This window comes from Peromyscus californicus, unplaced genomic scaffold, assembly GCF_007827085.1.
Source record: "Peromyscus californicus insignis strain IS unplaced genomic scaffold, ASM782708v3 Scaffold_7__1_contigs__length_154581171, whole genome shotgun sequence".
In the NCBI taxonomy this organism is placed as follows: Eukaryota; Metazoa; Chordata; class Mammalia; order Rodentia; family Cricetidae; genus Peromyscus; species Peromyscus californicus.
In genome coordinates, this window is record NW_026294595.1 from 128,391,324 (window position 1) to 128,418,530 (window position 27,207).

The window sequence follows — 27,207 nt, forward strand, 5'->3', positions numbered from 1 at the left end:
CAGATGACATGATTCTATAATGAAAAGACCCTGAAGATGTCACTGGGGAACTCTCAGACCTGACAGACACTGTCAGCCAAACAGCACAATGCAGAGTCAACATAATAAAAGCCAGTAGCTTTTTTTTTTTTTATGTATACACCATAGAGAACTTCTGTATATAAAATAAAGAACTTGCTGGGAAAGAAACCAGAGAAAGTAATCCATTTGCACTAGCTTCAAATACAAATTTCAGAAATAAACCCAGGCAGGGAAGTGAAAGACTTCTACACTGAAAATATAACACTGAGGAAGATACTAGAAGACGGAAAGGCATTCCTTGCTGATGGATTGGCAGGTTAACATTATAGAATGTGTTTACATTATGGAAGCAGTTTACAGATTCAATGCAATTCCCAACAATATTCGCTTGAAATTCTTCAAAAAAAAATTCTAAAATCCATACAGAAGCACAAAAGACCCTGAAGAGTCAAATAATCCTAAGCAGAAAGAGAAATGTTGGAGCTGTTAATATTCTGAACCACCCCATGAAATCCCACCCCTTGGTGTCACCCCGTGACCTGATGTAAAAGCCTCATTTTAAGGAAAACTCCTCCCTTTCTTCCCCCCTCTCTTCCTCTTTTCTACCACAAAGCGTGCTCCCTCAAACACCCCTCTCTCTTCCTCTCTCTCCTTTCTATCTTTCTAATAAACTCTTTCCATGTGGATACAGCATCCGGGTTATGAATTACTGGCTGCTGCTGCCACCATGAGTGCATAGCATGCATCTGCCCAGCCTGTCACTGCGTCTGCCCAGCATGCCAGCAAGTTTTCCCCCACATGTGAGCCCTGGCCCAGTCAGCCTTGGGTCCCCTGCATGCATAATACATAACATTGGAGCCCAACATGGGGCTGTCTTGCACCATCCTTCAGTCCTCGCTGACTCTCTGGGACACTGGAAGTCAGATTTGTCTTGGTTCGCTTGCTGATACCATGTGTCTTTCAGACTTTAAGCCCTCTGGCTCTCGTCCCTCTGTGATGCCATATGGAGACACCCTATGCCCACTCAATTCCACCACCCATAGCCTTTGTGATCATGGTCCATTGTCTATCTTGAGCCATTATCGTTGGCCCTCTGACCCTCTGGGATGCTGGGGATCAGTCTGCTGGGCCTTATACCTCATTGTGGAAAAATGTGCCTACCCAACTCCCATCCCAGCTTCTTCCTCATTGCCAACTCCCCCATGCTGCTCCATTCTGCTAAGCAATTATATCATCACTTGTCACAAGTTTCCATTACGTGGCATGTACACCCCTTGCCTCTAGTTACTCTCCTTGTCTGTATTCTATCTCTTAATTCTTTTCTCTCTGTCACTTGGCTCTGTTGCTGGGACCTCCTGTTCCACCCACAGGACTTTGATATGGGGTCCTTCCCCCATCCCACTGATGCTCTGCCACTGCCTAGAGCCAAGCCCCTCCATCAATCTACCTTTCCTCTGCTGCTCCTGCTACTGGGCCTTGAGAGATGGCCACATTAACTTGTTTCTGAATAACTCTCAAAACTTCACTTTATCTGTTCACTTTATTTTGGAGGAAAAAAAAAACATGACCACATGGTCACCCACCATATTTGATTATGGCAGTCACATGTTCAGGTGTCATCTTAAATAAGGGCAGTCACATGATCAGGTACCATCTTGGGTAAGTCAAAATGGACAGGTCATATGACCTCACCAACATCTTTACTAAGGGTAGCATCCTTTTTGAGGTCCTGACAACAACACCCCAATGCCAGCTTGAATCAGTTACAGAAGAGAATAATACATCAACTCATGTTCCCTGTTCAGAATAGGCTGAAATGCTGGGTCTAAAGGAAACACCCTGGCATAGAGGACTAATTGGCTATCTAACACCCATTGATATTTGTTAATTAAAGTTGTTCTGTAATAAGATGGGACACTTGACCTTCTTTATGAAGAACCAAGGAGGTATTTATATGACCTTAAGAAATAATTATTTCTACATAAACCATTCAGGATTATAGTCTGGTTGTACTCAAAGATCAGAACTACAGCTACAGTGCCATAAAAATGGTAATAGATTTCAGATATCAATGCCAACAGCTTAAAAAACTGTCTCTCCCCACTCAGGATCTATTCAGACTTAAGAATGTTAGCCTCCATTTCCTTGTTAACTTCATTAAGCTGTAACTAAATGGGAAACCTATATATTCAGAATTAATTTATATATATGCTCTCAAAGGTATAAATACATCTAACAGATTTTGTTCCCCCAGACCTCAAACATCTGTTGGGCTCTGAGAATGTGGCATTTAATATAAAAGCTTTTTATGATAAAGAGACATGTCAGCTCCTGGCAGCATTCTATATCTTCTCCACAAAGAATTTGGGAGCGTAAGGCAAGGCTGTCCTTCCAGCAAAATGCTGAGAAACTGTCGACACTGTGAATAACAGGAACAACAGGAATCAATTGTCCTCTCTGCAAAGACAGGTAGGATAACCTCCCCAAATTTCTACTTCACAGAAAAAAATCTGTCAGATCTTCTGGGCTTATCAGCTGAACAAGTGCTACCTTTGAGGCCTCTGTTCCCCAATGACCACGGAGAGACTTGGAATTGCTGCCTAGGTAGCTGGGAAGTTGTCTCACTTCTTAAATTTATTCTTCTCAGATCCGATGATGTTTGATGACTACGGTATCAGTTTAATAGCCCCAGACTTCATGGTACAGAATAGACTGGTTTTAGATATAACTCCAAAGGTTCAAAGTTTTAATACTGAGAAATGCAGCTTTGATAAACTGATAGAACACTGACTACAAAGAGTTTTGAAGATCCTTAAATTTCTATGGATTTTTAACCCTTTTGCTGTGATGTAAATCCTTTCCAGCTGTCTAACAGATACCTACAGGTTCCTGGGAAAGATTCTGTAACTGTATCAAGAAACCTGGTCTGATAAAAACTTAACAGTCTCCAGAGCCCATCTTGACCTCACCCACTTTTGAGCATATTTTTCAGTTTCCCTCCTCATGCCTGGGTCAAAGGGCTCTCCAGATATGCCAGCCCCTGCACCAGCTGGCACCAGCTCCGAGGATGCCAACTGGGATGGATGCACCCCACCTCCAGAGAGATGGCAGATGTGATGGCTCCTACACTCCTGAAGAACAAGTCATCCTTCAGTTCACTGCTGGTACCACCTCTCCAGGCTCAGGCAGGCACAGGACCAACAACTGGAACCTGGTTCTCCATATTTCGCAATGAAGAACATACCTGCTCTCGTGTCTCACTCCTTCGCTCTTGCCTCTTCTGTATGACCAGGGCACTTCTCTGTCCCATTCTTTCTGACGGTTATCACTTCCCATGGCTAGCCCAGCTCCTAAGGCCAATGATAACAATCTACTTTTTCTCCTAGCAACCTCAAGGAACAGATGACTGAGGTCTCCACATCTGAGATATCCAGGCTGACAGCTAACTCTGCTTCCTCACTCCTGTCTCCTGCTGTGTGTGACTCTGAACTTCCCCCTCCCCACTTCACCCCTTGTCAGCTTGAAGTAGCCTTGAGAATGCAGCACCCTTGCTCCCCCACTTGCTCCCATAAATCACTGTAGCGGCAACGCCCGCGTTACCGATACCTGTTCACCATGTCCGAGCGAGGGGCTGCAGATTAAAAAATAAGGGACAAGAGAGCGCCAGTCATGCTGTTTATTGAAAGAGGGAGGAAACCTTAAATAGAGGCTTACAGCACAATGGCGGATCCCCGGAGGGCAGAAGTTTGCTACATTCTTGCATCTAAGCTGTTTACACCAAATGCAGGATACAGGAACAAAGAACCTCCGGTTGATCAGTTAGGTGAGAAGGAAACAGGGAATCTGAATAGGGAGGACATCTGGTCAAGGTCAGCAAGTAAGGTGGCAGCCACTCACAGTGGGGGGGCAGGGCCCACAAATCACCTCCTTTTATAATAATCAAAATGGAGGAATGTTAACATTCTGACCCGTCCCTTTGAAGTCCCGCCCCTTGGGGGCCGCCAGGATCCTGACGTAAAAGCCTCATTTTAAGGGAAAACTCTGCCCCTTCCTCTCTCTCTTCTGCCTTTCCCCCCTTCCCTGCCATGAGGTGTGCACACCTCTGCTTTCCTTCTCCTCTCTTTCTCTTCCTCTCTCTCTCTTTCTCTATCTTTCTATCTTTCTAATGAACTCTCTCCACGTGACTGTGTCTCATGTGAGTTACTGTGTCTTGGCCTCCACTGCATCTGTCCAGCATGCCAGCATGTTTCCCTGCACAATTGGGATACTCTTGGGGTCCCCCTGCACAATAATTCATAACAGGCGCTACCTTGGTACTTGATATCAAATTATATAACAGATCCATAGTAATCAAAACAGCATAAAGCTGACAAAAAAACAGACATCTAGACCAAGGGAACAAAGGGAATGAATAACTCAGAAATAAACCCAGTTACGGCCACCTCATCTCTGACAAAAGATGTCAAAAATTATACATTGGAAAAACAACGGAAAGACAAAACGATAAAGAGAGAAAAAACGCACATGGGAGGGAAAAAACATCCTTGTTATCAAATAGTGCCGGAAACACTGAGATCCATGTGTAGAAGAATGAAACTGGATCCCCTTCTCTCACCCTACACAAAAATCTATCCAAAGTAAATCAAATACCTTAAAGTAAGGATATGAAACTTTGAAACCACTAAAGTGAAGCGTAGGCAAACACTTCAAGATACGGGTCTAGAAAGGGACGTTATGTCGAAATTACAAATGGGGCTACACAGATTTAATAAGCTTCTGCAAAGCAGAGGACGCCATCTCCATTCCCACAGCCCAGAGCTCTCTGCTCTTCCCACTGCCCTTTCCTCACATAGGACAACCGTAGTCACTTCATTCATTGTTGCTCTCATCTTATTTGATTCCCTTGAGGGGGTAGAGTGTCTCTTCTCAGAACCAGGCCTGGTGCCTGCCACAGGGTTGGCTCATGGGCTGTGGTGCTCCAGTGCCCACATAGAAGCCGGGCATGGTAGCATGTGCCCATAATCTTAGCAGTGGGCAGGTAGAGGCAGTAGAATCCTTGAAGATTGCTGGCCAACCAGTCTTTCTGTCAGTGACAGAGCTCCAGGTTCAGGGAGAGACGATCTCAGAACACAAAGTAGAGAGGAGTGGAAGATACTACCCATCAGTCACTGGGCTTCTCAGACATACAGGTGGATGCACAAAGAAGAGTATGTGCACCTACATACACAGAGAGAGAAAGAGAGAAAGAGAGAGAGAGAGAGAGAGAGAGAGAGAGAGAGAGAGAGAGAGAGAGGAGGAGAGAGAGAATCAATTTAATCCTAATCAAACTGCTAGGAAGCCAACCTCCCTAGGCAAAAGTTTTGGCATTAGGTCAAAGGGCAGCCTTAGGGAGTTCAGAATAATTCTGGTACCAGGAGCCACATTTTAAACTGTGTTTTTTAAAGATAAACTGAAGTAGTCGTCATATTTTCAAAATGCCACCCCTCCTTAAAAAAAAAAAGAAGAAGAAAATGCCAGTGCTGAAGAAAGCTACTCAGAATGCTGGAGAAGTATGCCTGTGTTAGGTCAACTGTTCTCCAGGTGTGCCAGCCTCTGGAGGAGCTGGCATCTTGGGCAGTTCTGGAGAAGGGAGAGCCCACTTAGGCAGCAGTCTGGCCAGGGCCTGGCTGGAAGCTTGAGTCGATTTCTCTGCCTCCCAGTCCCTTCATTCATGTAAGGTGGAGTGGTACAGAGAGCCAGCTAGGCCGAGGTTGAGCCCTACCATAACAGCAGCGCCCTCTAGGGAATCACTTATGAAAAAACATCCCTCATCCCAGATCATCTTCTCTACAGCAACCAGAATGCAATGTTACACTGGTCAGCCAACTTGTGGTCTTCCTATGGATCTCAGGTCCAACTCATGTCCCCAGAGAAGTCTTTCCCAGACACCCTCACTGAATAGGTGTCCCCTCCCCTGTCCCATCCCTCCTCATTCCAACCTCCTTCCCAGACAGGCCACACTTCCAATCCCACCCAGCTGCAGTGAATTTTGAAGACTGTCAGTCTCCATGTAAGCAAGCTCCATGAGGACAAGGACCCTGCCTGGCCTCTCTCCAGAATGCTGAAAACAGCACTCAATGACTTTACCACCTTCACCCAAGAAGTTGTGTTCTCATTAATGATAGTCATTTATATGCCACTTATTTCCCATGTCTCTGGCACTATCTTGGGACACCCATGTTTTCTATCATTTATTATGCTGTTCTGGTCTGCAGATGAGGAAGCTGAATCTCAGATACTGATAAAGATGCAGGAGATGAAAGTCTGTGTGCACACTCCCTTCCATGCTCATCCACCTCTGACATCTGTACTGTGGTCCTCTATTCCCTGAGCCAAGGGGCAGAGGCAGGAGTTGAACCTTGTCTTCATGACTGTGAAACCCATGCTCTCAGCTGCATGTCGTTCTGCACACAGCTGGGTCCAAAAGCAGCAGCCACCCTGAACACGGCCCTCTCCTCCCTCCAATTATGTTCCTGTTAAACGCCCAAGGTCTGTGACACCACAATCTCCACATTATCATGTCATGAGACTCTAAGGCCTGAGAACTACAGTTACAAGAAGATAGGACAGACAGCATCCCAGCCACCACCTTTCCCCACCTGAGGCAATGAAACCTAAGAGCCAGAGCACCAAGTCTGTCCCTCAGTGGTGCCCACCCTGCTCAACTTTTCTTGACAAAAAAGAAATTCTAACTACTTACATAAGACCAGGAAGGGCACCAGAGTACACTGGGAAGTAATCGATATTCTGCAAACATCCTCAAGGGGGGCATGAACTGTAAGAAAGGATCTCAAACAGTGCAATGCCAACACCCTGAGCTGAAGTTCTCAATACGATCTCTTGCAAAACCGGAGTGTACAATCCCAGGATGGGCTAGTGCTTCTGTGAGATCTGTTCTCCATCACCTGACCTGGCCCATCCCCCATGTGTCAGGGAGTGCACACAGACAGTAGCAATTCCTTTGAGGAAGGCTAGAGAAAGCGCATACTGACAAACATGAGGCCCCAAATTTGGATCCCCCCTGGACCCATGTAAACACCAGGTGCTTCAGCCGGGGCTGTGGGGAAACAAGTAGATCCCCAAAGCTCATTGGCTAGGATAGGATGGAAAGTCAGAGAGGGTGCAAGGACCCTGCTAGGCCTTGGGTGGGGGTGTGCACAGACTTTCTTGTTGTGTGTAGTAGCAGAACTTCAAGCAAAGGTGTGGCATGGTCTGATTAACAAGTTCAGAAGACTTCTTGGGCAATTGTGCAGAAGAGGATTGTTAAGTGGCAGTACAGAAGCTGGGGACCAGTTAGGAATCTTTGCAATGGCTCAAGGCAAAGTGGTGGGTGGCCTGCGGTAGTAAGACTGTGGAAATGGGGCCAGGATCTCCTGATGAGTGGATAGAAGGAGCTGACAGAGGAGTCAGATGCAGCTTGAAGGCTGCAGCTGGGACTCCAGGGGAAACTAGGGACCACTTTTGAGACAATGAAGGCAGGATGTGATCTGAATTCTCTGACCTACACACATACTAGGGCTACAAGGAAATCCCAGTGCTTCTACTTCCAGCCTCTCTGTTCCTCTTCTGAATCTTACCCAGAAAGGTGAAGTTCATCCATCCTTCCACCATCCACCCATCCATCAGCCAGCCACCCACCCACTCATCCATCCAATCATTCATTTAGCAAGCATCTTTAGTAACTATTCTGTGGCAAATGTGGTAGGTACTATAGACACGGGACTAATTAGACACATGCCCTTCCCTCAAAACTTAGGGAAGATACAGAGACAATGCATTGTTATGGTTTGACCTTAAATATTCCCCAAAGCTCATAATGCTGAAGGCTTGGTCCCTGGTGCCACAGTACTCAGAGGAAGAGGGGCTAGCAGATAACTGTGGTGGGTATTGTGTTCCCCAAAATATTGTGTATCCTAATAAATTTATCTGGGGTTAGAGAACAGACAGCCACTAGATACAGAGGCTAGAAAATGGTGGCACTCATGCCTTTAATCCTAGCATTCCAGAGATAGAAATCCCTCTGGATCTCTGTGAGTTCAAGGTCACATTGGAAACAGCCAAGCATGGTGACACACACCTTTAATCCCAGAAAGCCAGCCTTTAATCCCAGGGAGTGGTGGTAGAAAGCAGAAAGATATATGACGCGTGAGGACCAGAAACTAGAAGCATTTGGCTGGTTAAGCATTTGGCTCGTTAAACTTTCAGCTGAGACCCATTCTGGATGAGGACTCAGAGGCCTCCAGTCAGAGGAAACAAGACCAGCTGAGGATCTGGCGAGATGAGGTTAGCTGTGGCTCGTTCTGTCTCTCTGATCTTCCAGTATTCACCCCAATAACTTGGCCTTGGGTTTGATTTTATTAATAAGACTTTCTAAGATTCATGCTACAGATAACTGAATCAGGTGTCCTTTCACCTCACTAATGGATGGAGCCTTTAATGGACTCATAATTACTGGGTTTCAAGGGAAGGTGTGGTGATTTGAATAAGAATGGCCCTCATAGGCTCATATATTTGAATCCTTAGTCACCGTGGAGTGGCACTATTTGAAAGAATTAAAAGGATTAGGGAGTGTGGCTTTGTTGGAGGAAGGGTGTCACTGGGGTGGGCTTTGACGTTTCAAAAGCCCATGCCAAGCCCAGAGTCTCGCTCTCTCCCTCTGCCTATGGATCAGGATGTAAAGCTCTCAGCTACTGCTCCTGCACCTGTCTGCATACTGCCATACTCTCCACCATGATGAAAATGGACTAAACCTGTGAAACTGTAAGCAACCCTCCAGTTAAATGTCTTTTTTTCCTAAGAGTTGCCTTGGTTATGGCATCTCTTCACAGCAATAGAACAGTGACTAAAATAAAGGGGTTTGTTATGAAGATGAGCAGCTGTCCTTGCTTCCTGGCTGCCATCTGGTAAGCACCTTTCCTCTGTCATGTGCTCCCCCATAACAGAGTACCCCACTATAGTTTCCAAAGCAACCAGGCCAACCAGTCAGGGACTGAGACCTCAGAAAACAGAAGCAGCAATAAACCCCACTCCTTTTGTTTGTCTTAAGTATCTTGCCACTGTGTCTTAAACTGAGTACCAGAGACATCTTCTCATCTGTTCAGTTAGTCACTCAAATTTCATAGACACTTAATCTCATTAGTACATTCTTTCAGGAAAGTATGTGTGTTGGTCCAGGTTAATGCTCATCATGCCTTCAAGGAAGTATGAACTAAGCATCTTTAACAAACGGTTAACAAATGTTGAGAAAGATGGATTGCCACATGTAGAAGAATGAAAGTAAGCTAGGCATGGTGGCACATGCCTTTAATCCCATCACTTGAGAAGCAGAGATAGGTGGATCTCTGTGAGTTCAAGGCCAGCCTGGTCTACAGGATCAGTGAGTTCCAGGACAGCCAGGGATACATAATAGAAAGATCATGTCTCAAAAAAAAAAATGAATGAAACTAGATCCCTATCTTTCACCCTGCAAAAATATTATTTTAAAATTGATCAAATACCTTAATACAAGACCCAAAACTTTGAAGCTAATAGAGAAAAACACAGGGAAGGCATGTGGTGGTATTTTACTTGTACTGAAATGTGATTTAATTGTATGTTAATAAATAAAGTTGTCTGGGGGTCAGAGCTATTAGAGCCATAGCAAGTGCATGGCGGCGGTGGCGCACGCCTTTAAGGACCTGGAGGGCGGTACATTCAGGCAGTGATGAGGCAGTCACATGTTTGGGTTTACAATCAATGAGAAGACAGAACAGCTAGACTATATAAAGACACACACAGGAAGTAGGTCCCCTTTTTCAGAGAGCTCTCTTGGCTGAAGAGGATCCCTGAATCAGGAAGGGTGAGGCTCTTAGCTCTGACCTCTTGGCTTTCTTCTCTGAATCGGCTCTGTGTTTCTTATTTAATAAGACCGTTGGTTACATCTACATTTGGCGCCCAACGTGACAAGAATCCATTAAAAACCGCTTAACTTGGCTTGGCGGTGGCACACACCTTTAAGGACCTGGAGGGCGGTACATTCAGACAGTGACGAGGCAGTCACATGTTTGGGTTTACAACCAATGAGAAGACAAAACAGCTAGACTATATAAAGACACACACAAGAAATAGGTCCCCTTTTTCAGAGAGCTCTCTTGGCTAAAGAGGATCCCTGAATCAGGAAGGGTGAGGCTCTTAGCTCTGACCTCTTGGCTTTCTTCTCTGAATCGGCTCTGTGTTTCTTATTTAATAAGACCGTTGGTTACATCTACAAAGGCATTTCAAAATATATTCATAGATAAGGACTTACTGAACAGCACACTGATAGCACAGGAAATAATCCCAATAATTGGAAAATAGGATCATGTATAATTAAAAAGCTTTCACACAGCAAAGGAAACCATCATCAGAGCAAAGACACAACCCATGGAACTGAGAGGGAAAATCACTACATATCAGATGGTGAATTAATATTTAGGATTTGCAAAGAACTGCAAAAATTGAACATCAAAAAAATCCAATCATCAGGTGGTGGTGGCAGGTGGATCTCTGAGTTTGAGGCCAACCTGGTCCACAGAGTGAACTCCAGGACAGCCAAGGCCACACAGAGAAGCCCTATCTTGGAAAACAAAACAACAAACAAACAAAAAATTCCCATCAATAGATGAACTAATGAATTGAAAAGATGATTCTCAAAAGAAGAAATGCAAACAGCTAATGCACACTAGGAAAAGTGTTCAACATCTAGAGTCATCTTGTAAATCAAAACTGCACTGAGATTCCATATCACCCCACAGAGAATGGTTACCACTGAGAAAACAATGACAACAGTGCATGGACTGTGAAGAAGAGATGAAACGATACATTCATAATGAGAATGTAAACTAGGGCAGCATGGTGGTTTGAATAAGAATGCCCCCATAGGTTCATATATTTGAATTCTTAGTCATCAGGGAGTGGTGCTACTTAAAAAGGATTAGGAGGTATGTCCTTGTTGGAGAAAGTGTGTCACTGAGGGTGGGCTTTGAGGTTTCAAAAGTCCAAGCCAGGCCCAGTGCCTCCGCCATCCTGCTGCCTTCAGATCTGGACGTAGAACTCTCAGCTACTTCTTCAGCACCATGTCTGTCTGTGTGCCACCATACTTCCCACCTTGATGATAATGGACTAAACCTCTGAAACTGCAAGCCAGCCCCAGTTAAATGCTTTCTTTCATAAGAGTTGCCTTGGTCATGGTGTCTCTTCAAGCAATAGAACACTGACTAAAAGAAGCAGCCACTATGGAAATCAGTATAAACTTTCCTCATAAAAGTGAAAAATAGACCTACCAAATGAGTCAGCTGTACCACTACCTGAATAACACTAAGTCAACATACCACAGATATTCTTGCACATTTGTGTTTATAGCTGCCCTACTCACAATAGTCAAAAAAATAGAACCAGCTTAGAGGTCTGTCACCAGATGAATGGATAAAAAAAAATGTGTTACATGCTACAATTGAAGTGTAAGCAGCTGTAAAGAAGAATGGAATCATGACATTTGTATGAAAATGGATGGAACTAGAAATTATTATGTTAAATGAAATAATTGGACTTAGAAAGACAAATACCACATGTTTTCTCTTAGGTGTAGAACTAGATTTAAAATTACATGTGTGTGTCAATATATGTGTGGAGGATTACAAAACTAGAAAGAAGATCATGGAAGTGGAGAAAGCTATCTTGAGAGGTGAGGAATATAAGGAGCAATGGAATACAGGAGGTAAGAAAGCAGGCAGGAAAGGAACCAGCTGAAACATGGCAGGAGGCATGGAGCAGAGCAGTGGGGAGGAGGGAGGAGAAAATAAGAACAAAGTGCAATAATCCATATATATGAAGGCACCATGATGAAACCTAACACTTTCTATGTTTACCTAAAAATCGAAGACATCATGCACTTGGTTGTAGGACATAGATCAATCTGGAGATGACCAAGAAACTTTTTTCCAGTTGCCTAGCTTTAAAAGTACTGGAAGTGCCATGTGGTAGTTAGTTATCTGGGTGGGGGTGTACAGCAATGATCGTATCCAGTCCTGGGCCCTTCAGGCTACAGTATCAACCCATCAGGCAAGATGTGCCTCCTGGTGCAATAATGGTATGACTGTTATGGAAAGAAGTCATCACTTTCTGATTGGATTTGATACCTGCTCCACAGGAGGTAATTCACACCTACAACTGTAAACCTTGTCAAAAGCCCATAGCTGAGGTAGCCATAGATCCTAGGGAAACATGTTACTATTGTTTTGCTAAATAGACGTATTCTCAAACTGCCTTCTAAATATTTATGTTTACACCCATAGATCAGTAATACTCTTCGCCTCAATCAGAGAAGCACGTTTTGCAGTGGGCAGCGGTTAACACAGAGACTTATAGCTTGTTGAAGTGCTGAAAGTCACTGTGTATGGTCATCTTGAAGTGAGACCTCCATGTCTACCCTTCCCCTAGGCTGAAAACATTGCAAAAGGGGGAAAGGACATAAGAGCCAGAAGATGAGGAGGAATGCCATGAAATGCAGTCTTCTGGACACAGCATGGCCATTGTGCTCATGAGCTCACAGCATCTTGCTCACCTGCACGAAGACCAAATCAGTCAAAAGGCCAACACGGTGGGTGGAGGGGTTCACAAGGACCTGTCCTTAGCCGAGATAATTGGTGGCTTCTAAGAGGGAGAGTCCTTTTGCTTTGGGTATGTGGCTGCTGGTAGGTTACCCATGGTCTAGTGGACGGTCCCACACTCTTGTGCATATGGGCAGCACTAACTGAAGGGAGATGTGTTGTGGGGCCTGGAGGAAGCTGGAAGGGAGGGAGGGGTAGACATGATCAAAATACGCTGTATAAGTATAAGAAATACTCAAAGAATAAACAAAAATATTATATTTTAAAAAACAAAGTTGAAAGATGTCAAATGTTGGAGAGAACATTGTGATCCCATTTGTATTGCTGATGGGAATGTAAATTGGTCATATGGAAAACAATAAAACCTCAGAGAAATTAAACAACCACCATATGATCTAGCAATCCCACTTCTAGGTCTACAGGGGAAATAAAAATCCACATCAGAGAAACACTTGTCCTCCTATGTTCACAGAGGCAGTGTTCACAACGACTTCAGTGTTTATCAGGGGTGAATGGAAGATTATTAAGCCTTCACAAAGAAGAAAGTGCCACCATTTATGATGACGTGAACAAACCAGGAGGCTATTCCGCTATGTGTGACAAGCCAGATGTTGAAAGACAAATGTTATGTGAGCTCACTTGAAAGTAGGATCTAAAAAAGTAGAAAGTGGTGGCGCACGCCTTTAATCCCAGCACTCGGGAGGCAGAGGCAGGCGGATCTCTGTGAGTTCGAGGCCAGCCTGGGCTACCAAGTGAGTTCCAGGAAAGGCGCAAAGCTACACAGAGAAACCCTGTCTCGAAAAACCAAAAAAAAAAAAAAAAAAAAAGTAGAAAGCACAGAAACAGAGTAGAACAGGGCATGTTACAGGGGGAGATAGGTGAGGAGATGGGGTTCAGGGGATACAGCCTTGCAGCTAGGAGATGAATAAATTCTGGAGACCCCCTTCCCCCGCAAAAGAAAAAAGGAATAAGAAAGTTCTATTGCAATTGGACAATGCTGGGCTGGTCATCCTCACTCACTGAAGCGTCACCAACATGCAGCTTGTGCCAGGACCAGGGAGAGGACTCCTGCTGGATGACCCAACAGTAGCTCTGGTGAGCGTCTCCAAGCAACCGGGCTTGCCTCTGCAGCCCTGGCCTCTGGCATCTGCTGGCCATGTGAGCCAGCCCTGGGCGCAGCTGCCAGAGCTATTTGCAACACCTCCCACAGCATGCTGGGGGCAGCCGTGGAGCCACCCGCCTGCAGAAAGCCGTAAGCCCACCCATCTGGGTGGCCATACTCACAGCCAGCTGCCTGGGCCCTGCTGGACCCTCACTAACACCTGCAGGTTCAGGTGCCAGCTCCTGAGATGCATCCACTCTGGAGGTTCCTGGTCCTCCTCCTGGGGTTGCTAGCCTTGCCCTCGGCCCTGCTCAAGCAGCCTTGGCCTGGACTGACCACGGCCCACAAGGATGGAAGGTCCACCCTAGCAAGAAGTGAGCTTACCCCTGGGCATGCCCTGCTGTCTGTAGAGTGTGGAGAGGGCACAGCCTGGGCCCCACCACTGACTGCTGAACCAGCTTGGGCCAGCCTCTCATCTAATTGATTCATTTACTTCATATTTATTAATTTATTTACTTGCTTAGTTATTTATTTACTTGCTTAGTTATTTTTCCCTTGGATCTTAAGTATAGAGACTGAGCTAAATTTTTCCAATTTGTGGCATACGGTCTCTTGTTTTATGCCATTTTCTCTTTCTCCTTCATCCTCATTCCCATTTCCTTACAGACCTTGTCAGGAACTACCATGTACTTAGCATGTGTATCTGTGTCTGTATCGGGCTGGGCATGGTGGTGCATGCCTTTAATCCTAGCACTTGGGAGTCAGAAATAGGCAAATCTCTGAGTTTGAGGCCAGCCTGGTCTTATATTGCGAGACTCTGTCCCAAAACAACAAACCACATCTGCGTCCTTTGCAGGAGGTGTTTTACTTTGTATGGTCCTGGCTCATTGCTTGCTTTGCTTTTCTCTCCCTGCTCTACTCCTGGCGTCTCAGTTGCACTGGCTGCTGCAGAGAAGCCTGTACATTTCATTACCTCCATTTAATTGGCACTCCCTCGGGACTGTCACCTAAACTGTCTGTATCTTCCCATTGCTGGAAGCAACATTGAGATGAGTATCCTTGGACATGTCCCTACTAGAACATGTGGGAGAACTCCTCCTGGATAGATATATCCAGAACAGATGTATGCTCTATTTAATTTAAACTGTTGGAGTCCTCTCTAAATGGCTGTGCTGGTGTACACTCACTCCAGTTGTAAGAGAACATATCTGTCTGCCATTCTCCCCACCACGGGAAGGTATCCACCTCTATCAACCAGCCGGTATTGCCAAAGCAAGATGCCATAGGTGGGGTGGAGCTGGGGTGGTGGCAGTGGAGCCAAACAACAGATGGCTGATATTTTTACATAGTTCTGGCAGTTGAAAGTTCAAGTTTAAGGTGCTGACAGGTATGGTGTCTGGGGAGGGATCTCTCTTGATGGCTTATGGATAGAACCCTCTCATAGCCTTTCAGAGAAGGATATACCTGATGTCTTCCTCTTACAAAGATACCAGTCCTATCAGATTAGGGCCAACCCTATGACTTCATTTAAATGTATTTACCACCTTGAAGGCACCATATCATAGCTGTCCCTAGGTACCCACGGGGATTGGTTCCAGGTTCCCCCTTGGATCCTAGAATCTTTGGGTGCTCAAACCTTTTACATAAAATGTTGCAGTGTTTGCACAGACCTGATGCAAATCCTTCCTCATACTTGAAACCATCTCTAGATTACTCATAAGACCTAGGACAATGTAAATAACATGTAAATAACTATTATGGCTCATTCAGTGAATAATGGCAAGAAGAAAGACTGAGCATGTTCAGAACACAAGTAATTTTTTCCAAATATTTCCAATCCATGGTTGATTGACTCTGCAGATAGAGCAGGAGGTGGGCAGTATTCCTCCCAAATGGCACCTATTTGTAGACTTTTTAAGATTCGTGTTACACCTATTGACTTTGCTAAACAGGAATAGTTTCAAATTCACCAATATCTCATTATATAGTTTGTGTTCGGAGTCTTAAGATCTCGTCACATCCCAGAATTACTCTAGCTATCTCTTTCAACAGTGTTCTAGTTTTACCTTCCACACTGAGGGTGTTAATCCACATGGTGGGCGTTTATTTATGTGGGCATCTGTGCACGGAAAGTGAAGAGCCAGCCTCATTTCTGCCCACATGAGTTGGTTTCCCAGACCATCTACTAAATGGCCGAATTCCCAACACAAGGACCCCTCTTTGTACTCCATCTGCTTATAGACCTGTCTCTGTAACGTAACACTTTAGTTATTACGTCTTTGTGGAATACTGCTTTTTTCTGACAAACTTTTTATTCTTGCACATGAATTTTCAAGTGTGTTGAGTTCCTCTCTAAGCCTTTATCTGGACATCTGATCATACCCATATTGAATCTGTCTGTATATTTAGAAGAAAGAAATACTTCCACAATGGGAGACCCTACCCATAGGTTTAGGAAATTTCTTAAAATGGATCCATTTCTTCTCTGTGGGGACTTGGAGACATAAGTGCTCAGCAGAAAGATAGTCTGGGCTCACGCTGGGCCTATTTTCCCTGTACCCAACTCTTACACAGCAATATGCACATCACCACCCCTTCTCCATTTCCAGTTATTGCGCAGGGCCTCCTGAAGCACAATGCTGAAGGCCGGATCCAGAGCATGCGGCTCCTGGACCGTCTGAATGTCTCAGGGATGGCAGCCCCAGGGATGGTGGGCTGGCTGATTGGCGGCATGAACTTCCAGCAGCAGCAAGAGATCAGGTGAGACCTTGAATCCCACTCCAGACTCTGGGGGCACTCTACAGACCTCTGGGTCAGAGGAAAAAACAGAGAACAAGGCTTCTGAAGAAGGAAGGCATTCAGACTCAAGGAAGGCAAGACACAAAACCCAAGATGAGAGCAAGCTTGAGGCCACTGTCAGGAGCTGTTTGGGGAGGTGGCACATCAGGGCAATTAGCAATAACAGCTCAGAAGCAGAATGACTGCACTTAAAGCCCACCTTTGCCTCCAACTTTAGGGAAATTGCTTGGCCATTCTAAACTCACCTGTAAAACAGCGACACAGAACAGAACCTGGATAAACACCTGGGTTATCAAACGAGACCAGGGCTGCAACCAGACATTTGAATCTCCATTCAAGTGGGGCATAGCTTTGTGGCTCTGCATGAGCAGTGGACTACACTGCCCACAAACCTTGGGGCCTCAGCAGAGAAACAGTCACAGTGATGGTCCCACTGCAGGAGATGCTGGGGACTCTGACAGGCCTGCCCAGAACCTCTGTAGTGAATACAGGGGACATATAACTCTTGGTAGGTGGGGTTTCCATGACAGTACTGGGTACATCCTACCCGCACCCACTGAGACTGCTCCCTTGAACCTTCTTCTTCCCAGGACTCCATTCTGCCCTGGCAGTGCCGTTCTTCTGCCTGCTCTGCTCCCAAGCACCTCCTCTTGACCCGAGCTCCTCATTTCTCTCCATCTGAATGAACAACAATAGTCACCAGGAGGGTTTTCCTATCAAACATGTAGCCAAAATCACCCTTTTTAGTCATTCCTTTAACAAATGCTACAATTATCATCAACCATCTATTGTGTACAAATCACATTGAAAATAGAACTATGAACAAGACCTATGACCTTTACCTTTGGGGAGCTCGCATCCCAGTGAAATAGGCCTCGGAGAGTAATAACTAATTCCAGGTGATGAAGAGACACGCCACAAAAACAAATTTAGCATGGTGAGGGGTAGAAATGAGGAGGCTGATCAGGGCCTGTCTGAGAAGCAACCCTAGAATGCAGAGAAGAGGGCCAGTGACGTGAGAGAGATGGGAGACTGGTCGAGGGAGAAGAGGCTGTAGGTGCAAAGGTCCAGAGGTAGGAAAGAGACGGGTGTGTCTCAAGGAGAGAGAGCACCCCACATGTCAGGCTCAGCAAACAGTGGGTGGTAGAGGTGGGGAAACCAGTGCCACAAGGCAACTGTGCATAGACCCTGCGGGTACATGTCCATGGTGTGCAGTTTGTATATTATGACAGAGTTGGGAGGAACCAGGGGAAAAGAGGCTAGATGGAGGCCACCCAGGCTGCCTCAGGGAGAATAGTCTACAGAGAGGCCAAGATTGCAACAGGGAGCCCAGGAAAGAACTGAAGCATCTTCAGGAAGATATGATGTAAGCAACAGAGGTGGTCGAACTCACGTATGTTGCAAGTAGGCCAAGGTGATTTGCAAGTAGCAATATACCCAAAAGCGTGGGGGTACAGTGTGTGGGAAAGCCAAGGAGCTTCCCTGTGGAGTCCCAAACAGATGATAGGGCTGTCTATTACGAAGGGAGCCTTGGTCTGAGAAGTGGCCCGGGGTCCTGGGAGGGAGGATCCAGCCTGTCAACATCTGGCTCTGGAATGCACAATCCGCAGCTGTGGGGGATGCTCCAGGAGCCCTGGGACAGCTGGCCACTCAGGCTGTCAGAGCATCTGCACCAAGCTCTGATCCCCAGCATGACCACCTGCTCCTTCCTGCACACCAGGCTGGCCTTGCTTCTGACTTGCCATCCCTCACCTTTGTGGGGCCTCTGCTTTTTCCACGGGCAGCATCAACATCACCAATGTGCAGCTGGACTGTGATGGGATCCAGATGGCTTTCCCTAAAGAGTGGTTCTCCGCAAACATCACACTGGAATTTGACGTTGAATTTCGACTGTGAGTCCTACCCAACAAAGCAGAGTCTCTCAGGCACTGTTCCTCCTTCTCAGGGACCTGGGAGCTCGGGGTGGGGTGGGGTGGCAGACTAGAAAAGCCAGATTAGGGGACCCAAACCTGAACTCAAATCCTGACCCGCTGAACTAACTCACTGTGACCTGGGATGTGTCACTCTTCCCTGAACCGTGGTTTATTCTGCTGCAGCAGACATGACACTCATAGCGAAGGGGTCATTTGCTCATCCAGACCCATGTGACATCATCACCTGGGTCCCATGAAAGAAAAGGAGAGGAGCCGCTCCTCCTCTCCCTCTGCTCATTCCCCTCCCGCTCGGACTTCCTGGAAGGGAGCCAGGAGATGCAGCCACAGGGGAAAGCTCTTAAAATAGCAGCTTACTCTCTCTCAACTCTTGAATTTCCAAAGACTCCTAAACTGACCTCCTTAAGAAACTTTCAAACGTCACTCCAAGTTGGGTGTGGGGAGGGAGTGTGGTAGTGGATTCAATGGTGGAGCCCACGTTTAACACGCCCAGGCTTTGCATTCCATTTCTAGCACCAGAAAAAGAAAAACAAGCACAGAGGTCCCTACGGTCAACGGCTGTTTTCTCCTCACTCACTAACCTAGGGTTAAGTGGACACGGTTGTTGAGAGGACAGTGGGTGGTGCCTGGCTTTGCCGCTCTTCTTGCTGGCTTCCCCCACCTCCTCCTACTCCATCCCTTCTGCCTCCTCCTCTCTCATCATAGGCCCTTCAATTCAAATATCATCAAAACGCATGCCCGCATGGGCCTTGCTTCAGAGTCCTGGCTGGAGAAAGATGAGTTTGGCCGGAGGGAGCTGGTGATGGGCAGATGCCACATGGAGCCCAGCAGTGAGGATTCATCTATGTCCACTGAGTAAGGCCTTCCGCCCTTCTGGGGCAGCCCTGGCTCATGAGAAGCTATGGCTTCACATCCCCAAATGTCCTCATGAGTCCAAAGCAGACTTCATCCCTTCATCAGGACTTGCTCCTCCTGTGTCCCCCTCCCAGAAGCCAGGCCCTCCCCCGCTGCGTTCCCTGACCCTACCCCATTCTCTGCCCACCACAGAAAAAAGTTCCTAATGCCGAACTCTGCTCCTTTCCCCCGGTTCCCGCTCCAAAGCCTTTAAGGGGAATAACAAATTCAGAAAAGCCTCTTGAGCCCTGTGTCCTCATCCCTGCCCAGGTCTGTGGCCATTTACCCTCCGCTAACAGCTACTCATCTTCACACCCCACGCCTGCACGTGGTGATAGCTCTTTTAGAATGCCTTTCTGGCCTTTTTAAGTACCTCACGAAGATATCCCCAAGTATTTCTCAAGAAGCTCCTAGTGCCAGGCACCCAGCCTAATGCTTAGAGACTCCAGGGTGAACAAGAGAGACATAAGAGTAGCATGGAGTTCTGGGGACTGACCAAGCAACTGTCCATCTCAACACACCACTGGGAGGGGTGTGCCGATTTCTCTCTGTGATTCCCGAGTGCTGAACCACGACATCCTTCATGCCTGCCATGTAGACATCAGGTGTGTGGTGCCAACTTAGACTGTAGCAGACATTGACGCCGTAGAGGAAGACCATGAACTCTAGCGCTATCCTGCCATGTCCTGATAAGACTCAGCACTTACTCTCTGTGTGACCTTGGCCATGTCACATCACCTCTCTGGGTCCCCACTGACTATGGCTGACAAGAATACCTCCCTAGAAGGCCAAGCTAGGATCCAGAGTAGGAAAGTGTGTTCAGTACTTCCCTCCCAGCATTAGCGTAGCCTGGACTGATACATTCTGTCCTGAATTCCCACCTCTTTTCCTAGGGCAGTCCCACCCAAGATGAAACATTTTCTCCACAACATCCGAGAAAGCCTGGGGAAAGTTATCCCGAACCTAGTAGAAAGTCAGGTAAGTTGTCGGTGAGTGCCATATGCTCCACAGGCATCCGTGAGTCTGACAACCAAGGCACACATCTGGGTAATTTAGCAGAGAACTTCTAACCCTGGTTTTGGAACCTGACAGCAAACCCCATCATAATTGTTTACACAAGCAAGGGACAGCCACCCTAAGTGTCCATGTCCTCATGTGTAGCACAGGCAGTTAAGTCCCCACCTCAGAATTATGGGGCTTCAGGAGGCAGGGCACGGGTGTGCTATGCATGGCTCCTAGGGGTTGACAGGGTTCTGCTGGAATCCAGTGGTGCTGGGGCTCTTTGCCTCAGAGACCTCACTTCCTTCCTATCCCTGGCTGACCCTGTCTCTGTGCTGGGCACCTAGGTTTGTCCTCTGATCGCTGAAATCCTCCGACAGCTGGATGTGAAGTTGTTGAAAGGCCTTGTGGGTGAGTGTTGGGGTCCACCCTGGGAGGCGTCATTGGGATTGGTAGGTACTAAGGGAGGAGCCATAACTCTCATGTGCTGTAAGAATGTATTATAGGGACTCAATTGTAATGTCCCCCTAAAAATCTAGAAGGAACCCCTGCCAACGAGGCTGTACCCTACCAAGTCACCAAACCAGAGATTCTAGCTTCCCCCAAGAGCTTTGCAAGTCCAGTAGGAAGGACACCCCTATCTAAACTCAAGACTATTCCTGCTCCAGAGATAGGTAGACTGCTTCAGCCCCTGCCCTGGTGGAGTTCACAGTCTTGAGAATGGAGGGCAGGAAGTCATCCATCAGGGGATGTCATTCTGAGCAAGTGATGGGAATGCTCCTGGCCCCAGCCCTTGGAGGATGGGTGGGAAAACACTCCCTTCTCTGTGGACCAGGGAATTAGAAGGGTCACCTAGCAACCAAGATTCCCCTTCTCCTTTCAGAACAGGTGGCTGCTCATAATCTTGGTCAAGCCTGAATCAGTCAAACCTCTTGGGCGCCAGGCTCAAGGGGCCTCCCGCTGCCTGCCATTGGTCAGAAGGAGATAGTTCCGGTTGAGACCTTAAGTCTCTCTTAATGTTGGTCTTCTGCTGTCCCCTGGAAACAGGACCCCCAGGTTCCAAGACATCCTGTCCTCTCCAACAATAAACTCTAACTCTGAAGGATACACTAGGCCCGCCTGAAGGATACCACCACCCCCTAACCCCACCCTGCCTTGAGCTTTTGTGCAAATATCCCTGATTTGCTCATCGGCCCAGTAATGGTGGGAATGCCCACTCAAGCCTGCTGTTTGCAGCCAGGGACCTTGTTCAAGGCACGGAAAGGCCAGAGGTGTCTCACTTCTCATTTGCTCATCTATGTTTAGCGAGCAACTACTCTGTGCCATGTCTGTTGCTGGGCTCCCAGAAGTCACAGAGAAAATATAATAAAGCATGAATACAAAAGAGACCCAGGATCAGACCAGACTCGGCTCTATAAAAAACAACCAGTGTCCCCAGCCCCAACACAAAAGATGGTAAGAGGGCAAGCTCGGCAAAGGTTTGGAGTAAAATGAGTGGATGACTCCTGGCTTGAGAACTCACTCTCTGTGTCTTAGACAAAGGCCCTTACCCTCACCTGCAACGTGGGACTAAAAATTCTACAGGACCCATAGCACACTGCTGGCGTCAAGGAACCCACACCACCACTTCAGGACACTGGCAACATTCAGTCAAGCTGAGCGCGGCGCCTGCTCAGTAATGTCACAGGTTCACCACTAGGTGTCAAAAGACAAGGGTGCCGTGGTCACAATAGCCCTAAAGTGGCAGTGTTCCTGAATACCTCCAGAGAAGTGACAGGCAGGTGGGAAGGTAGGAGAGTCACACGTTGTGACAGAAACAGGGATGAAAATGACCCTCCACTTCACACAGTCATTTGGGTGAATCTTCCAAAGTTGCATCAGAAGAGCCCGCACTGAAGAGCACGTGTAGCAACTCCAGGGACACAGAAGTCAAAAATAGCAAAGCTAATGAATGCACACTGCTAGAGATCAGGGTAATGATGGTAGGCGAGGCTCAGCAACAGGGAGGGACTTCCAGAGAAGCGGTCACGGTCAGTTTCTTGACCTGGTGCTGGCTATGGGGGAAAGTGTTCAGTCTGTGGAAAACTCGCTCAGTTATTCGTGTATGTACCTTTTTCTAAGACATAATACAGTTTAACAATTTTTAAAATAAAATATTTAGCATGCAGCAAGCACATGTGTGTGGAGTACATAAAAAACCATTTGCAAGATGTTTTCCATGTGGAAAATGTTTATTCAAGGCCACTGAGTTCATTGTTAACTATTTGCCTACTGGCTACTCAGTGATTGAACGTTGAGTCCGACCCTAACCCACCAAAGGTTGAGGATCAGTATAACATACACATAATAATAATAGTAGCATGGGCTAGAAAGATAGCTTAGTGGTTAAGAGTGTTTACTGCTCTTCCAGAGGTCTCAATTTCAGATCCCAGCACCTGTGTTGGGTGGCCCAAAACTGCCTGTAATTCCAGCTCCAGGAGAACCCAGCACCTCTTCTGGTTTCCATGAGCATACACATGGCACACATACACATACCCATAGATAAAAGTAAATCTTTAAAAATAAATAAATATTCATTTTCATTGATCCCAGCTGGATCAAGAACAGATTGGGAGAACAAGGAAAAAGAGACCATGATAAATGAAGACCCCCATGGGAATAGGAAGAAGTAAAGTGCTAGAGAGATTCCCCAGAAATCCACAAAGATACCCCCACAATAGACTACTGGCAATGGTCGAGAGAAAGCCCGAACTGACCTACTCTGGTGATAGGATGGCCAAACACCCTAACTGTCGTGCTAGAAATCTCATCCAGTGACTGATGGAAGCAGATGCAGACACCCACGGCCATGCCCCAGGTGGAGCTCCAGGAGTCCAATTGGCGAGAAAGAGGAGGGATTGTATGAGTGAGAATTGTTGAGACCAAGATTGGAAAAAGCACAGGGACAAATAGCCAAACTAGTGGAAACACATGAACTATGAACCAATAGCTGAGGAGCCCCCAACTGGATCAGGCCCTCTGGATAAGTGAGACAGTTGATTAGCTTGAACTGTTTGGGAGGCCCCCAGGCAGTGGGACCAGGACCTGTCCTTAGTGCATAAGCTGGCTGTTTGGAACCTGGGGCCTATGCAGGGACACTTTGCTCAGCCTGGGAGGAGGGGACTGGACCTGCCTAGACTGAATCTACCAGGTTGAACTGAATCCCCAGGGGAATCCTTGCCCTGGAGGAGATGGGAATGGGGGGTGGGCTGGGAGAAGGGGGGGGCAAGAGGAGGGAGGACAGGGGAATCTGTGGCTGATATGTAAAATTAAATTAAATTATAAAATTTAAAAAAAAGATGGCACTAGACAAAATAAATAAAAAATAGATAGTAGTAGCACATATCATAAGTACATGAAAAATCTTCAGCATTTCATTAAATGCCTCACAGCAACTCCATGAGTTATAAAAGTGTCACCCTGTTTACACATGAGAATTCTGGAAGAGAAAGTTACTTGTCTAAAGTCACACAGAGAGGAACTGACCATGTCAGCCCCCGTCAACCCCATCAGTCACACACAGGCAGCAAGATTCCAAAGCTCACATTCTTAATTGTGAACTCTCACACACACACCCAAGTCTTCCCTCCTTCCCAACAACCCCCTCCAGCCTTCCCTCCCCCCCCAAGGGGAATATGATGAAATCCAGGTTCAGGTGAATTGACAAACTCAAACAAGGAAGTGTCCACAGCTCAGAGATGAGAGGAGGGCCAGAGAACTTCTTATCTCCATCTTTCAATTCAAACTCCCTAATCCGAAATGCTTCACCGGGGATTTGCAACCCTAAACGCCATGTTCCCGAACATTCCACTTGATAGCCTTTGGCTTACAGGGTTCTTCCTGCTCTTGAGTCAAAGAGCAAACACAGGAGGCTAGGCCAAAGGCTGCTGTTTCCTTGGGGGACAGCTTTTGTCTGCATTCCTCCTGGCACCTCCTGGGGCTTCTCACGGTCTCCATCAAGATGCCCCCTTGGTGTTCTCTAATCCTGTCTTCGTTATAAGGTTCACAGAGTCAAAGCTTTTCCATACCTGCTCCCAGGACAGCTTGTTGAACTATGGATTCCTCTGGTGTTCTTGGGGTTCACAGTGATGGGTAGATAAAGCAGAAATATATCCCCCAATAGTCAGAACTTTTGTCCAGGTCCCACCTCTGGGTGCCTTAAACTTTCCTTGCCCTCTGGTGTCCAGACAGCCTTTGAATGAGCTCTGTAGCTGGCGCTACACCACTTCCCCCAAACTTTAGCCTCTCACAGCCTTGGGACGTGTTTGTGCTTAATTCTATGTCATAGGGGAGGTAACCTAGCTCAAAGAGAAGCCTTGAAAATGTTCTAGAGTTTTCCCTCACAGTTCCTATAGTTAACAGTGATGTAACTCATACCACTAAGAGAGTAGGCTTTAGGTTGAGTTATTACCGCAATTTTTTAATTCAAAAATGAATGAAATAGAAAAGAAAGAGAAGCAAAGGATGAGGAGAGAAACATTTTTTCCCAGCGTCATTCAGCTGGTGATGAGCCTGTCAGATTTGGAACTCTGTGCCCACTGACGTCATGGCCCATATGAGGCCTCCAGAGAACATGGCCAGTTCTTCCTGAACTGAAGACTCTGCAAACTTGTCCTTGAAAGGCACTGAAAGATAAGCCCTAAATGAGGATAGCCTGTTGTCACTTGTCTCTAGCTGAGGTGACCTCAGACAGGTCACAGCTTTATCTGAACCTCAGTTTCCTCCAAAAGATTGTGACAAGTGGTATCAGTCCCCAGTGCCTCCTAAGAGGATTTTGCCGCTGTCTGTCCCTGATGCTGTTGAGGTCAATCTCAAGGGGGGTTTGCCTGTGGCTAACACTGCCTGAGAAGACCCGTTAGACCCATTTTCTCGTCAAACTCCCTCCTTCCCCCACCCCCTCTGCCCTCCAGAGTTTCCAAGCCTATCTGAAATCCTTCTCAAGTTTACCTCCCTTGTATTCCATTCCCAATTCCAGAGAATGAACCTGGAATAGACTGTAATCTTTTAAGAAGACAACTCAGCTCTGCTCTTTAAAAATAAAGCCTGTGTGGACTGGGGCTGGATTTCAATGGTCTTTGGAACGTCTTCTATACCACCCTGCTATATTCTATGAGATAGATTTTTCTTAAGCCTCTGCAAATCGTGTCTTCTGTTCTTGGTTAATATGAAAACCAAAACTGTGATCCACGCACACCACCAGTACAGGCTCCGGAGTACAATCAGTGTATCTGGGAAGGGGGATGAAGGGGCACCACCAACATGTGACTTCTCGGAAGCATATTGGGCCTCATCCGTGTCTCCTGAGGGTCTGGAACACTAACTGTGAGTCTTGCTGCTGTGCCTGCTCAAGAGCTTCCCTGCTGGGGCACCAAGCATACAACCCATGGAACTCCTCAAGGAGAAGTAGAGATAGGAGGTGTTAAGTTTCCTAAGTCTAAGGTTTGGGCCCAGCTAGTGAGAACAGATGGATGGGTACCAAGGGCAGTATGGATGGGGAATGTTTCCGACTGAAATGCCCTGGCCCCTACTATGATGGTCCCACAAAGCCATATTAGGTTAGAATTCATACAAGTTCACACTGAGAGAAGGCTGCTTTTACTGAATGTTACCTTAGTGTGTTTGACTGATCTTGGACTTTTTAAACTCAGGGCAGAGTGCTGAAAGTAACCATGTAAGGATGTAAAACAAGAGTTCCCACCTTCAAGACTAGACAGTTCCCTGTGTTGGAGCGGGGGTAGGAGGAATCCAAGAAAAACTGAAGAGAACACCATTCCAGGGTTTCAGAAGGCACCACACACTGCCTCTCTCCCTCCCAAGACAGAACCCGGTGTGGATGGACTCAGGAAACCCCACAGACATGCTGAGTGGGGAATAGAGGGTGCCTGTGCTCACACCCCTGCCCAGGGCCAAGACAAGGAGTGACCCAAAGAGAGATGGTAAGCCAGAGGACTTAGATGGGTACAGGCAGCTGGGCTAACAGCTCCCCATAGTCTTGCCTGAGGGTAGGGGCAGAGACGATGCTGTGTATCCAAGGAGGAGACAGTAAATGCTAAATCTGAGGAAGCCAGGTGGCACGTGATGTGCCTGTTTTTCCAGTCAAGGTAGCCTCCTTTGAGCACCGTGGTACAGGTAAGGCCCCTGGAGCAGAAATGAGACCTCAGAGGGAGATGAAGACATTTCTGTAACTGAACAAAATGCCATCAGAAGTAGCAGGTGGCATGTAAACCAGAAGAATGTGTGGATGCCTATGCTACCAAACGAGATGTGTGCCAGCTCCTCAATTGTGCTCTCCTCACAGCCCTGAGGTGTGTGTGTGAGATGCCATCTCCATATTAGACGGGAGGAAAAAGTCTCCATAACTGGAGTGGCCCTCCCAGGTCAGCATATAGCTAAGACCCAACCTGCCCTGTTTTCTGCTATAACAGATACCCAGCCTTCAAACTTTCAAGATTTCCATCAACTGAATACATAACCCCAGCTCTTTTCCAGGCCTTATCTGCCTCAATTTACCCAAAGGTTAATAGCAAGACCTACTCTCAGAACAGGCTTAGGGGCATTCCTGTCATCCCAGCACTCAGGAGTCTGAGGCAGGAGGATAAGTTCAAGGCCAGCCTGGGCTTCATAGTAACTTCAAGGCAATCCCATGTGATATTGCTTGGTCTGGGTTGTTCTCACCATTCAAGACCTCGACCTATCCCTGTCTTGGTTTTTCCCTCTGTAAAATAGTCCTCATAGTACTAAGTAGTGGAGAGTAATG

The 27,207-nt window shown here is 46.7% G+C and overlaps 2 protein-coding genes across 3 annotated transcripts in view; one reads left to right on the top strand and one right to left on the bottom strand.

Annotated features, from left to right (window-relative positions):
* Cdk5rap1 (CDK5 regulatory subunit associated protein 1) overlaps positions 1-27,207 on the bottom strand; it is a 303,956-nt gene that overhangs the window by 34,610 nt on the left and 242,139 nt on the right. The gene's annotated exons all lie outside the window — the stretch shown is intronic.
* On the top strand, positions 14,036-21,329 carry Bpifa3 (BPI fold containing family A member 3). Its single transcript, XM_052723717.1, has 7 exons — positions 14,036-14,162; positions 16,398-16,548; positions 18,372-18,479; positions 19,224-19,373; positions 20,306-20,390; positions 20,759-20,822; positions 21,295-21,329. The coding sequence occupies exons 1-7, from the start codon at positions 14,036-14,038 to the stop codon at positions 21,327-21,329; spliced, it is 720 nt and encodes a 239-aa protein (XP_052579677.1).

Bases quoted from the DNA above. Each gene is read 5' to 3' on its own strand.
- Bpifa3 (XM_052723717.1), top strand. From the start codon at position 14,036: ATGCATCCACTCTGGAGGTTCCTGGTCCTCCTCCTGGGGTTGCTAGCC. The intron at 16,549-18,371 runs GTGAGACCTTGA...TTCCACGGGCAG, and splicing joins CAGCAGCAGCAAGAGATCAG to CATCAACATCACCAATGTGC. The intron at 20,823-21,294 runs GTGAGTGTTGGG...TTCTCCTTTCAG, and splicing joins GTTGTTGAAAGGCCTTGTGG to AACAGGTGGCTGCTCATAAT.